Consider the following 15,197-nt stretch of genomic DNA (forward strand, 5'->3'; position numbering starts at 1 on the left):
ACAATTTGGACTCGGGCATGTTTACAAATCTTTTATATTTCCCCTTCCAAACAGAAGAGCATGCAGTTAAAAGACTCATATGAAACAGAGCAAAACAACTTTACTTCAGGTTCCAAAGAAAATTAAAATAAATAAAAAATGGTTACTATTTATTTTACCAACTATTTTGTGAGAAGTTATCTTTTTCAGCTGCACTGCGTTACCACTGGTGGGCAAATTTTTATTTTTCCATTGCAGTGGGTGGCACAAGCAATCAATTTTGTATAAGTGAGAAAGGTTAATATTCAGCCTTAACACCTTTGATTGTAAGACACATTACAAAATAAAAAAAAAGTCACATTTGCCTGTTTTTGGTTTTAAATCATCTTTTCAGTAAGTGTTCTTAATGAACAACAAAAAAATGGCATGTTGATATATATACCCATTTTTTCCAACAGCAAAGCAATCAAATCATCATTGTCATCTTGGAGTATTTACTTACAAACAAAAAAGTGTGGAGGTCTAGAAGAGAGGGGTCAGTCACAAAACCTTAAAATATGAGACGTAAGTTCAAGACCAATTTGGGGAAGATATTCAGATTTTTCTCACTCGCTATGCATTAGTATAAATTTTTTAAATTATGTTTAATAAATTAAAATGTTTAAAAAGGGGAATCCAAAAACAACTGAAAACTCAAAACAAAACTGGCAACTCATCTTCTTGCATTGGTTTAAGCACCATAACTGTATGTTTAGAACAATATTGAAGTTGGATTTCAAATACACAGCTTCACAGCACAAAAACCTCCATCCCATTTTAACCTTTTGCCCAAGCAGATTGGTACTCCAAAGTAATAACCGCCTGGTTGTACAGTCTTCCCAGATATTTTAAAAACTCTGCCACTGAAGTGAAATGGTCATTGCACATTACAGCCTGGTGGGTAAACAACTCTCAAAGGAGCTAGTGGCAGCATAAATAAACTTTAGGACTTTCCCCCAGGATAAAGGGGCTTGTATCCAATGTAAGTGTGTATGTCTGTGTTATAGTGGTTATGTAGTTTGTTTAGGTTATTTATTAATATGACTGATAGGGGTCAAATCCCCTACTGTGTGCAATTGATCCCTAATTGCATGTTTTACAGCTTGTGATGGCCAGTTAATCTTACGATAACTAAAGCATGGCAAGCAGTGGAAAAACAGGAATAATGTCTTTAATGCTAATAATAAAACCCAGTGATGTGTGTGTTTGCAGGTTAATACAGATTCCCAGTAATAGGATTTACACAAGCTCACTGTTACGTCCTCGAGCTCTAGGGGTAAGGAGGACGGAACACAAAGAGAGCCGAATACCAGAGTTAAACGAAAAGACAATTTATTTCAACAAAATGGGTCCAGACACCGCTCTGGTATCGGCCACACAAAACAAAACGAAATGGTTAATCAACGTAAAGTGTCCCGTTACAGGGTAACACAAGCACTATAATAATCAAAAGAGAATGTCCACAAAGAAACAGGGTAATCAACTTAAAGTGTCCCGTTAAAGGGTATCACAAAAGACTAGGATAATAACCAAAAGAAAATGTCCACAAAACGGGAAACACGCACAAAGGCGGAATTGGATATACCAAACAAAACCAAAATGAACTTCACCTCACTCAGGGTAGGGAACACCACACACATCAACTTAAAGTCCTTAATGTTATTCTTTAACTCGCCAAATTCACACACAATAGTCCACAATTCTCTCAGCCTGGCAGGCATGTGTCCCACTGTCCACAGCTGCCCCGAATGATGCTGCTGATGAGGTTATGTAGGGCTCCAAGGACGAACAGCCCGCCTTCCGATAACGAGCCGGCCAATCCAGGTGCCAGGTGAGGGGGTGGGGCGGTGCCACATGATGCACCCTGTCAGTCAGCTCAGCTGTCACCAGGCTGCAGTCCTGCTGGTCGCCGAGCGGGCAAGCAGGGGGCCGTAACACTCCCCTCCTTAAAGTGGAGCTCCATGCTTCACTCAGGCAGTAACGCAATGATTATCACATCAAACATTTCAAGAAGACACATTTCACATAAAGTTCATACACACGTAATGTTTTCACATTTTACACACCAACCCTTGACAAGGCGTCAGCGAACACGTTCTCGCTGCCTTTCTTGTGTCGGATTTCTAAAGGGAATTCTTGCACTAGTAGGGCCCATCTCATAAGTCGTTGGTTATGATTGTACATTCTTGACAGGAACGTAAGAGGGTTGTGGTCGGTGTAAACAAGAATTGGCACAGGGGAAGATCCCAAGTACACCTCGAAGTGCTGTAGTGCCAATACGAGAGCCAAGGTTTCCTTCTCAATAGTGGAATAATGGAGCTGGTGTCGGTTAAACTTTTTTAGAGAAATAGCAGACGGGATGGTTGTAACCGTCAGACCCAGTCTGCAGGAGCACGGCGCCTGCACCCACAGCACTAGCATCTACCTCCAAAAGAAACGGCCGGGTTAAGTCAGGTGCGCGCAGCACGGGCGCGTGTAATAATAATGACTTAACGCTGTCGAACGAATGTTGACACGCAGGAGTCCAGCAGAAGGTACTCTTTGGACTCATTATTGATGTAAGGGGCTCGACCACGGTCGCATAATTCCTACAGAATGATCTGTAATAACCTGTCAGACCTAAGAAACGGCGCAGCGCCTTTCGGTTCTCCGGTACGGGGAAATCAACCATAGCGGATATTTTGGCTTCCACGGGCCGCACGCTTCCCTGTCCTACTTGTCGTCCTAAATAAGTGACGGTGGCCTTAGCAAAGTCACATTTTGCTAAGTTCAAAGTTAAAGAGGCGCTCGCTAGGATGTCAAACACAGTACGCAGCACTGTCATGTGTTGTTCCCATGATTCTGTGTAGATCACCAAGTCATCCAAATACATGCTGCAATGGGGAACTTCACCGAACAACGTATTCACCAAACGTTGAAAGGTGGCCGGGGCATTACACATGCCAAATGCCATGACTTTGTATTGGAGGAAGTGATCGGGTGTTACAAAAGCGGAAATCTGGGATGCACGGGCCGTAAGTGGGATCTGCCAGTATCCCTTAAGCAGATCCAACTTACTGACGAACTTTGCATTCCCCACAGCGTCAATGCAGTCGTCTATACGGGGTAACGGGTACGCGTCGGGAACAGTTACAGCGTTCACCTTGCGATAATCTGTTATAAAACGCGGTGTTCCGTCAGGCTTGAGCTCGACTAGGCACGGGGAGCTCCAAGCACTACTACTGGGTTGGGCCAATCCATTTTCCAGTAGATATTCTACTTCTTGTTTCATTAACTGTCTTTTAGTAGGGTTGGCACGGTAGGGATGTTGTTTTATGGGTTTGGCGTTCTGGACGTCAATGTCATGCGTTACTACGGTAGTTTGTGTTGGAATATCTTTAAATATGCACGCGTACTCTTGCACTAAGTCGCGAATATCCGTCTGTTGCGCACGGGGTAGATGCTGCAGTAGAGAAGGCAGATCCTCCAGCATCTGTGAATTTGGTAACCGTGGAGTTAAACGAGGCTCTACGGGTGAAGCGGGATCGGGAGCACACCCACTCGATTCCTTCACCAGTAGGCCAACGTTCTTAATCGGAGTCACACTTTCCGTCGAATGCGGTACACGGTGGATATATGCTTTAAGCATGTTTACGTGACAGACACGAGTCTTCCGCTTGCGGTCCGGTGTTGCTATAATGTAACACGTATCACTTATACGGGTCTTGACAATATAAGGACCTGAAAAGCGAGCGGACAACGCAGTACTGGACAAAGGGAGCAGAGCTAACACTTTTTCTCCCTCCTGAAAGTGTCTAGTGACAGCTTTCTTGTCATAACGGGCTTTCATCTCCGCCTGCGAACTTCGCAAAGACGCAGCAGCGAGCTCGCGCGCGCGTCGCAAGCGAGTGGTAAGATCCGTGACGAAATCTAGTGCGTTCTTTTCCGGACTACTAGCTTCTAGCAGTTTTTCTTTAAGTACCTTTAAGGGCCCACGAAGTGGATGGCCGAACACTAACTCGGATGAACTAAAACCTAAGGATTCGTGAGGCGCCTGTCGAACAGCGAACAGCGCGTATGGGAGCCCCTCGTCCCAGTGTTTCACATCGCTGTAACAGTGCTTGCGGAGTACGGATTTTACTGACTGGTGCCAGCGTTCCAGTGCTCCTTGGCTTTCAGGGTGGTACGCGCTGGAAGTGACATGTTTAATGTCTAACTCCCTTAGTGCTTGTGCAAAAAGTCGTGACTTAAAGTTAGTTCCTTGGTCTGTCTGTATTACTCGCGGCAGACCGAAAGTAGAAAAGAACTTTATCAATGCCTTAGTAATTGTCCTTGCGGTTATCCGTCGGAGCGGTATTGCTTCCGGATAACGTGTTGCCGTACACATTAACGTTAACATGAACACATTTCCCGATCTCGTTCTGGGTAATGGGCCTACACAATCAATAATTAGTCGTTCAAACGGTTCCCCCACTGCAGGTATGGGATGCAATGGTGCATGGGGAACTGGTTGGTTGGGTTTCCCCACCATCTGGCATACATGACAGCTCTTTACGTACGTGACCACATCCTTCTTCAGGCCTGGCCAGAAGAAGTGTTTTAACACCATCTGATATGTTTTGTTAATACCTAGATGTCCCGACCATAAGGCATCATGCGCGTGCTTAAGAATATGCTGACGGTAAATGCTCGGCACAACAAGCTGTGTCTCAACATTCCAGTCCTCGTCTGGTATCTCCACCGGACACCAGCGTCGCATTAACACGTCGTTGCTTAAGAAAAACGAGCTAGGTTTCACCTCGGCCCCCTCAGCACTCACCACTTGTGGGTAACAAGGTTGCAAGGTGGGATCCTCCCTCTGCGCGTTGATCAGCTGGTTTCTCGTAAGGGGAGGGAGCGGGAGAGCAGAGAACACGGGGGAACTCCGAGCTTTTATGTCGGAGACCCCGGTCTCAATCTCACTTCCCGCACCCTCATCTGTAGGAGAAACAATAAAACTATCAGACAGGTCAATGTCATCATCATGTACCTCGTTGTTTTTATGTTTTTGTGAACGGGTTACCACTCCCGTTGACAGGGTTTCCGGTTGCGTCTCTTCACGCATCGAAACTCCCACAACTTCCAATGAGGGAATGACACAGCCACCAGCTATGTCATTTCCCAGCAAAACAGTGACATTTGCCACGGGAAGCTCGGCACAAACCGCCATTGGGTAGCTGCCACTAACCAATGCAGTTTTTAAGTGCACAGTGTGTACTGCGCGCGGAGTGTATTTCATCTCCACTCCCCGCAGGAATACGTCATATCCTGCTGACGAGGTCTCGGAGAAAGGAAGCGCATCTGCCAAAATAAGAGTCTGTGACGCACCTGTGTCTCGCAGCATGCGTACTTCTCTTTCATCCTCCACTCGTCCTGTTAAAGAAACAGTTCCAGTTATAATGAACGGTTGAAAGCACAGATCCACATCTTCCTTCACTGGATTTTTCTGGCTCACAAAACCAACTCCTTTTGAGGAGGGGTGTTTATTTTCCACTTGCTTAAACTTGTGACAGTCCGCAATAAAATGACCTGGCTTATGACAGTAAAAGCAGAGCCTCTCCTCGGGCTTCTTAGCCTTCATGTCAGATCCTTTTCTTACAGCCGGTGTTTCAGGTTTCTGGAACACCGTCCTATGTGTGAGGACGTATTCGTCCGCCATTGTTGCAGCAGAAGATAGCAGAGTTACTTTCTGCTCATTTAAATGAATAACCAGCCCTTCTGGTATTCTATTTTTGAACTCTTCTACTAGGATTAATTCACGGAGGGCTTCAAAAGTTTCTACACCACACGATGCACACCATCGGTCAAAGAGAGTACATTTTTCTCTTGCATATTCCACATAAGTCTGAGAGTATTCCTTTCTATAAGTGCGGAATTTCTGGCGATAAGCCTCCGGAACCAGCGCATACGCCTTGAGAACCGTGGCTTTCACTACTTCATAATCCTGGCTAGCCACAAGAGGGAGCGCTGCTACTACCTCTTGCGCTCTTCCAGTTAAGCGGCATTGTACCAGGAGGGGCCAACACTCTTTCGGCCATGCTAGAGCAATAGCAATTCGCTCGAAGGCAGGGAAATAACTGTCCACATCCGATTCCCGAAACCCTGGAACAAAAGGAATAGATTTAGAGACATCAAATGGTAAAGCCAGTCCCTGGGATGGACCAGGTAACCCGGGTGGGGAGACACTTGCCTGAGCGCTCAGCTCCGCTTGCCGCAAGCGCACCGCTTTGTCGGCTTCAATTTCCAACCGGCGTACCTCTAGTTGGAACTGCCGCTCCTGAGCTTTCTCCTGTGCCTCTAAGTGAAGCTTGGCAAGCCGCAACCTCAACCGAGCATCCCCACCGGACGCTCCCTGGCTACTGTCGAGCACGAGAGGGTCAAAGCGGGGGAGTGTGATCGGAGTCGTAACCCGATCACCTTCTCCAGACGCCTCTCCCTGCTCCGGCAGAGTGGGTCGGACTTTCTGCTCAGCGATCACCGGATCCATGCTCTGGGCATGATCCTCAGCACCAGGAGACCCAGTCGGCGTCTCGGAACCAACAGGCATACACACAATGTCTCTTTCCACCAAACCAGCTATTACCACTGACCTCAATTCCCGTTTCCTATAATGTCTCAGCCATGGGATATCGAAGTGATCAGCTATCACCGTTAAGTCGTCCTTACGACAATCCATCACCTGATCTAGAGACGGATTCCCCAGAAACCTCTCTAAATCGAAGGCGACCTTCTTTCTAACCATTTTAACCACAGGTACAATGTCTGCCAAATGCGGAAGTTAATCCTTACCGTGATGAGGTGCAGTCACACGTTCCTGCTGTCGCGAAAACGTACAGCAGAACCCACAGAGTCCTCTGACTCTATTCTAACAATATACACGTTATATTTATAAGTAACAATAACAATAATTAATAAACTCCCGGACGAGCCCCCATTATGTTACGTCCTCGAGCTCTAGGGGTAAGGAGGACGGAACACAAAGAGAGCCGAATACCAGAGTTAAACGAAAAGACAATTTATTTCAACAAAATGGGTCCAGACACCGCTCTGGTATCGGCCACACAAAACAAAACGAAATGGTTAATCAACGTAAAGTGTCCCGTTACAGGGTAACACAAGCACTATAATAATCAAAAGAGAATGTCCACAAAGAAACAGGGTAATCAACTTAAAGTGTCCCGTTAAAGGGTATCACAAAAGACTAGGATAATAACCAAAAGAAAATGTCCACAAAACGGGAAACACGCACAAAGGCGGAATTGGATATACCAAACAAAACCAAAATGAACTTCACCTCACTCAGGGTAGGGAACACCACACACATCAACTTAAAGTCCTTAATGTTATTCTTTAACTCGCCAAATTCACACACAATAGTCCACAATTCTCTCAGCCTGGCAGGCATGTGTCCCACTGTCCACAGCTGCCCCGAATGATGCTGCTGATGAGGTTATGTAGGGCTCCAAGGACGAACAGCCCACCTTCCGATAACGAGCCGGCCAATCCAGGTGCCAGGTGAGGGGGTGGGGCGGTGCCACATGATGCACCCTGTCAGTCAGCTCAGCTGTCACCAGGCTGCAGTCCTGCTGGTCGCCGAGCCGGCAAGCAGGCGGCCGTAACACTCACAAACACACATGGACACATGCTGGGTTGTCTGTTTCTAACACCCTGATCATTATCATGAATGCCACCACTCCCTCCCCAAGCTTGTTTGCTTTCTCCAGTATATGACAGTTTGCAGAAAAAAAACTCTCCTCACTTGAACAATTTCTGAATGTTCTTTTGATTTCACTTTTTATTAATCATAACTGCAGCTGCTTTTTCTATCAAATCTGGATTTAGAAGAAGAGGAAATGTTTCACAATTTAATTATTTTTTCCTTGTACGTGGTCTAAAATAACTATGGAGATATAAAACTGGATTTATGGGGTGCACTACATTTGTCTAAATAGTATGGTTTTAATTAAACTTAGCAGATTTACATTTATTTATTTCTCCTCGCACATATATATATATATATTTTTTTTTTTTTTTCAAAAAACCCTTAATCTCTAAATACTGTGCAGACATATTATTAAATTGTAGTTTTCATTTTCATTGCAGCATTTGACTGGAGGCTATTTTGTAACACCGTCTGTGTATAATAAGTGATTAAATTTGCTGACAAAGAAATGTGATCATCGTGAGCTTTACTGTCAGAATAAAATGTATAAAAAGCAAAACTACAAGGAGCAGATTAATTGAGGCATCTATTGGAAAGGTGTTTAAAATGTGTTTGTGAACCAAAGTAACAAATCTTAATGTTATATAAATGAGAGTGTGTTTGGTTAGGCTGTCAGAAACACACGTAAAGACAACAATGTAGGCTTATGAGTAATTTGTTGGAAAGAGTACAAACCTGTCACCTTTCACCTATCAGCGTGGGAGACCCAGTTGTTAGTACCGTGCTGTCTTCTCCACCACCTCCAACTGACTTCTTGCAATAAGTACAACTTGGTTGCTATGGTACCAAGATGATTTAATGATTTGCTTGGAGGTGTTACTATGTAGAGACTTTATTGAATCCACTTTAATACTAACAATGAGGTCATCCCATCTCCATCCCTATAATGATAATAGATTATTTAAATTGTCAAAGTTAATTAAAAATATTGTTCTGTTTTTGAATGTGTGCTGCTTTCCATTGTTTATAGGCATTGTACCTTTGCATTTCAATAAATATCTGCCAAGATGATTTCTTAACACAGCTTACAGTAACTGAAACAGAACTAAAACTAGAAAATGTCACTTTAAAATAAAGGATCTAGGTAATTCATTAGATATAAATTTTAAATTAGATTGCACTTTTAAATCTTGTTTTACTTGTTAAAATGACAATAAAGATATAATATTCTATTCTAAATGCATGTAACAAGATATATTGTGTAGATTTTAGATTGTTCTAGTATTATAGAAATGCTAATTTTTACAGTGGATTTGGCCAAATGGATTTGAATAATATAGTGCAAAATAAAATATATGCATAATTTTCAAAGGACTGAAAACTCTTTTTGATTTTAGAATGAAATGCTCACTAAAGCTGCTCCTCTGCCTAGTAAGTAATTGTTTTCTGAATTATGGTCTTTTTTTATTACGTTGCTTTGGAAAATTGGGGTTGCAGACAATGATTTATAAACAGCTCTCTTAAGGATTCCACCGCTCCAGCCCTTAGTTTGACTGGGCCATTGCAACATCTTATTCTTACGTCTTTCAGTCATTCAGTTATAGAATCACTGCTATGTTTAGGATTATTGTCCTGCAGTTGTTATCAAACTTTAGCCAAGCTTTAGCTGTTGGATATACTGATATTTTACTCCACAATACTTTGGAATACAGAAGAGTTTGTGTTTGACTCAGTGACTGCAAGGTGCCCAGGTTTTGTGTCTGCAAAATAAACCAAGTCATCTCCACTGAAGTACAGATGGTACACATGGTATGGTGTGTGCTATGCACTATGTTCAAATGTTTTAACTTTATGTCTCTCTATCAAAAAGACATTGTAACAGAGCTCATGTTTTCTTTTTCTTTTTTTTACCAGATCCAGCTTTCCTAATCTGTGCTACTAAGTTGCCAAGGGTTGCCATGGCGCTTTAAGCAGAGGTTTTCATCTGGCAACCTTTCAAAGCAAGACATACTTTTTATGCTTATTCTAACTTACCATGCAAACTTAGGCCGGCAAGGTCTGACATAAAGCTTTTGTGTTTTTTTGTTTTGTTTTTTTTTCTTCTTCTTTCCTTCAGCAATAATGGTCAGACCTTGGGTTTAACTTCCTTGGCATCCATCCTGGGAAGATTGGCAGCTCTCTCGAATGTTTTCCCCTTGTAAATAATCTTATTTTTTCTTTAAAATGGACTGCAAATTGTTTGGATATGACCTCAGAATCCTTCCCACATTGATAGGCAGCAACAATTCCTTCTCTTCAGCCCTTTCTAATGACATTTGCAATATTATAGACTTCATCAATCTGTTAAATCAGTGGCAGTTATTCATCAATAACATCACTGAAAGTCCACATAGAGAGTTTTCTAACAACAGTATACCATTTGACAACTCGTATTTGGGTGCAAAGTGTGGTTGTGTGAAATGTGCCTATGGTGGAAGCAGCTCAACAATCAGTGTTACACTGGTTAGAGTTTAATTAGTCAACAGAAATAACATTTTGGTGTTGTTAATTTCAACTTAAAACACCATCTTCACACTTCACTTCTCTTTCTAATAAGTGGAGCTGTGTCACCAAAAAACATCACAATGTTCTGTTTCCTTTTTTTAGTGTCTTGTTTTGTCAAAAGAATACATATCACACTAATATAAATGGACCATTGTGTTAAAAATAATACTAGATAATAACTGTTTAAAATATTGATGCATAGTCAGACAGAGAGCAAAAGCTTCAGCTAAACAGTTCTTTGTCATCTGGTCAGAAACAAGGTAGAAAACAACTCTGCTGTAGGTATGTCAAATTAACCATTGCTGGGCACGTCAGTATGTTTAACATGTCTTGTTTTTAAATGTTAATCCGAGCTGATTGACATGAACCAAGGAGCAAACATTACCACCTACTGTGGCATTGGTGGGCGTGCCTGTTTGAGCAACTGGATCTTCACCTACTCCTCACTCTGCAATCAAGCAGCGAGTATTTAAGTCCTGCTCAGCCTTCAAGTCATCGCCAGATTGTTGAGTTACCCAGTGGTAAAAGCTCTCGGCCATTTCAATATTCTTGACCGCCTTGTCTTTTGCCTGCCTAACTCACTCTTTTTGTTCTGCTCTAATCAGAGATCCTGCCTGCCTGCCTGCCTGCTTCCCTGCCCATATTTTCTGCTCCTGTAGCACTGAATAAAATGAACTAAAACATCAACTACCCTTATATTGTGTTCGGGTCAATTTTGACCCGTTTTCAAGTTTAGATATGCAAGAAGTACCATTTAATTTTTTTTATTGGAACAAGATCTCATGATATCCTCAGAAACTATTATCCTAACATAACAAAAGACATTTTTTTTAAATTGGTCAATTCTAAAGGTCCACTTCCAAAAAAGTGACATTTGTGGTGTTCTGGGTTAAAATTTGACCCGACAGAGAATACTGGCTGTTGCATGCAAACTAAAAGCCATGGGTTGCTCTTTCGATCAAATACAGTTTGCCCAATTACACAGACACAGAAACTAGCATTCACATACAAGCACGTGTGCACGTACACACACACACACACCCTCACACACGCACACACCTTATCCTGTCCCTCTGCCATTGACACTCAAACTTTCCTGCAGAATGTTGATACACACGCACTGCCCCCCCCCCCCTTACTGTCTCACAGAATATTGATACATTTGAATTTTAAAAATAAACTTCTCCATCTATAAAAGGAGTTTAAGTGACACGTTAGTTTTAGTCTGCAGCAGAATCAGTCAACATGAGCAAGAGATTCACTGTTGATGAAGTGATCGATTATATCTTCAGTCACCAGAGCAATATTGAGGACATAGAACTTAGCGAAACTGAGGAGGATGTGTCGGAGGAAGAGGATAATCTTCAATATGATCCCGAACAAGAGGATGAATCTGTTGGAGAGGAGGACCCGGCTGTCTCAGATGCTGAAAGCGAAGTCTTCAAGTCCAAAAGAGGTGACATGGCATGGTCATCAAGCCCCTATGACACCCACAGCAGAGCACCAACAGAGAACATTATCAAAAGGACTCCAGGACCAACTAGATTTGCTGTATCACATGCACATGACATCAAAACAACATTTGAGTTATTCATACCACCATCTCTTGAGAAGATCTTGCTTGAGATGACAAATATGGAAGGAAGAAGAGTGTTTGGAAAAAGTTGGATGGATATTGACAAAGTACAGCTGGATGCTTACTTGGGACTGCTGCTCCTTGCTGGGGTGTACCGATCCTGCAATGAAGCTACTGCCAGCTTATGGGATGGTGAGTCAGGCCGCTCTATTTTTCGTGCTACCATGTCACTTCAGACCTTTCATGTGCTGTCAAGAGTAATTCGCTTTGATAGTAGGGAAACAAGAGCTGCTCGACGTGTGAATGACAAACTTGCTCCAATTCGGGATGTTTGGGACAAGTGGGTGGAGCAATTGCCACTCATGTACAATCCAGGGCCAGAAGTTACTGTGGATGAGAGGTTAGTTCCTTTCAGAGGCCGCTGTCCCTTCAGGCAGTATATGCCGAACAAGCCTGGAAAATATGGCATAAAAATCTGGGTAGTATGTGATGCAAGAAACAGCTATGCATGGAACATGCAAATATACACTGGAAAACCTGCCAGTGGAGTCCCAGAGAAGAAACAGGGCAAACGGGTGGTCCTGGAAATGACAAAGGGTCTTCAGGGCCATAACATAACATGTGATAACTTCTTCACATCATATGACCTTGGCCAAGAACTGCTGAAGAAGAAGCTGACCATGGTGGGAACAGTCAGGAAAAACAAACCTGAGCTTCCTCTTGCACTTCTTGGAACAAAGGACAGGGCCCCTCTCTCCTCCAAGTTTGCATTCTTGGGGAGAACCACAGTCGTGTCATACTGTCCCAAAAAAAACAAAAATGTCATTGTGATGTCCACCTTCCACAAGGATGCTGCTGTGAGCAGTAGGGAGGACAAAAAACCAGAAATAATCCTGGATTATAACAAAAACAAAGGAGGAGTTGACAATCTTGACAAGGTCACTGGCACCTACACATGTAAGCGAAAGACAAAACGATGGCCAATGGCTGTCCTATTCAATATACTGAATGTCTCTGCATACAATGCGTTTGTGGTGTGGACAGAAATAAATCCTGGATGGAATGCTGGAAAACCCTTCAAGAGAAGGCTTTTCCTGGAGGAACTGGGGAGGTCTCTGGTAAATCCCCACATTGAAAGACGGCAGCATCTTCCCAGAACCCAAACCTCTGCCAGTTTGGTGAGAGAGCTTCAGGCTGCACCCTCACCAGCATCCTGCACAGGGAACCAGTCAGAGGACACTAGGGGGACGAAGAGAAAGAGATGCCAGTCCTGTCCCTCCAACAAGGACAGAAAAACAAGCACAACTTGCCACAAATGCAAGAAACACATCTGCAAGGAGCACACAAAAACCATCACATATTGTGATTCATGCATGTAAACAATACACTTGGAACACAGTTGGCCACATTTAGGCACATGTTTACACGCAGGTTTACACACAGGTTCACACACAGGCTCACACATACAAACCATATTGTTTTTCAGTGTTCAATTGATAGCTCTATGTTCTGATTGCATAACTGTTCTGAGTGAAATAAAGTTAGTTTTATTAATAAGAAATGACTTCTAACATTTTTTCCTAATGTAAATCTATACGGGTCAGTTTTGACCCGCAACACCACAAATGTCACTATAGTTGATAATGTTAAATAAAAGGAGAAAAAACAAGAAATTATTATTAGGCATTTTCCAATAATAGTCTATTAGACTCAGATAGTTAGATTGCCCCATGGTCTTCACCATAGGAAATGTAATAAATTATTTTAAACAGTTTTATATTAATTGAAAATTAGCAATATTTAGAACAATGAAAGTTATATGGTACCAAAATGAGATTTAAAACAGTGTTTACATAGATATAAATACAAACTAAATCACTAATGAAGTTAAAAAACAATATTTATCATTTGCTATTGTTTTTGAGTATTTTGGCCTGACTTAAATCATGGGTCAAATTTGACCCGCCAACACTAAAAATGTGTGCAGCTTTCGAACACATTACAAGGGTTAAGATGGCTGCAAAAGACTAAACACAAACAAAATGCCCCCAAGAAGAAAATCCTGTTCTGCAGATTACAAACTGCAGGTAGTAAAATACGCAGCCGAAAACGGTAATCGAGCAGCAGTTGGTGGAGCTCGTCAGAAACAACACCGACAATGAAGAATTCAGTGATTTGGAATTATATCGGGACCTTGGTAAATTTGCTTACTAGTAACTTGCTTGTTGGAGCTGCTGGCTAGGTATATTAACTTAGCCTATAACTCCCAGGTATGTTTTTATACTATTATGAAGCTGAATGTGTTCAGGGTTTCCACTACATAAATAATCATGGTGCGCCATTCACGGCAAGATAAAAGCTAATATGCCTTCAGAATTATGTGTTTTTTTTTTGTTTTTTTTGTTTTTTTCTGATGTAACAAATATAAATGATCTTGTATTTATGGATCCATATAAACATAAAGTCTCTATTTGCGCACATTTACAGACCATAATAAGAGTGTGAAATTGCTCTCAGTAAATGTGACACTGCTCTACAAATAATGGTCACTTTGAAAAACGAACACTGGAGTCTCAACTTCCTGTCTGGTTCTATTGCGTCTCACCCGATAGTGACAGCAAAGAGATTCCAGAGCTGAGTAACACTTGTCACATAATCCAAGAGAAGCAAGAACTCAAGACTTTTTAAAAAGGTCCGCTTTTGTCTGGTCAATTTATACTCTTATTATATTAGAGATGGAAAAGGACATGAGAGAAAGGAAGTGGTTTGTGCGTCATTATGGTCTCTTGAGATGTGTGGGCCATAATGGGTGGTGGACCTTGGTATTTCTAAAAGCCTGGCTACGGCCCTGCTTGACTGTATCTTTATTCTAAGAGTGTGTAAAGCACTAGAGTGTATCAAAGGAGGTCATTTGTCACTGATTCTGTGGTTATTTTTACTTGCCCCTGTGTCCCAGTCTAATCAGAACAGTGTGTTCCTCATCAAATTAACCAGGAAATATATTTCCATGAAATGAAACAGGTCTGTGCATTTACCCTACCATGATGTAGCAGACTAAGTTCAATTACACAGGAGAGTCACTTAAGTTTAATGTAGATCGGTGTTCATTTTTGTTATTTCTTTTGTTAATGACTTAGATTCAGAAGTGGTTAAAGATATTGGTTACTGTTGAAGTTAAGTTTCTTTTTTTGTCACATATACGCAGTGTCAAAACAATGGCAGCCAAACGCTTTTTTTCTCTGTGCCCTCTCACCTTTGTGCAGAGTAACAACAAATAATTTACATACAGAAAACAACAGCAACAAGAGCCAACAATAGTGTAACATTTTGCATAGTAGGGATGTAAGTACAAAGTAGTAGTGTAATAATAAATAGACA

At 42.1% G+C, this 15,197-nt stretch overlaps 1 protein-coding gene across 1 annotated transcript; it reads left to right on the forward strand.

Annotated features, from left to right (window-relative positions):
- The first annotated feature begins 11,488 nt into the window (after positions 1-11,488).
- On the forward strand, positions 11,489-13,826 carry LOC121654624 (piggyBac transposable element-derived protein 4-like). The gene has a single exon (XM_042008840.1). It carries the CDS (start codon positions 11,489-11,491, stop codon positions 13,196-13,198), a length of 1,710 nt encoding a protein of 569 aa, XP_041864774.1. The 3' UTR covers positions 13,199-13,826.
- The last annotated feature ends 1,371 nt before the right edge of the window (positions 13,827-15,197 follow it).

Source organism: Melanotaenia boesemani, chromosome 15 (assembly GCF_017639745.1).
Source record: "Melanotaenia boesemani isolate fMelBoe1 chromosome 15, fMelBoe1.pri, whole genome shotgun sequence".
Lineage (NCBI taxonomy): Eukaryota > Metazoa > Chordata > Actinopteri > Atheriniformes > Melanotaeniidae > Melanotaenia > Melanotaenia boesemani.

Bases quoted from the DNA above. Each gene is read 5' to 3' on its own strand.
- LOC121654624 (XM_042008840.1), top strand. From the start codon at position 11,489: ATGAGCAAGAGATTCACTGTTGATGAAGTGATCGATTATATCTTCAGT.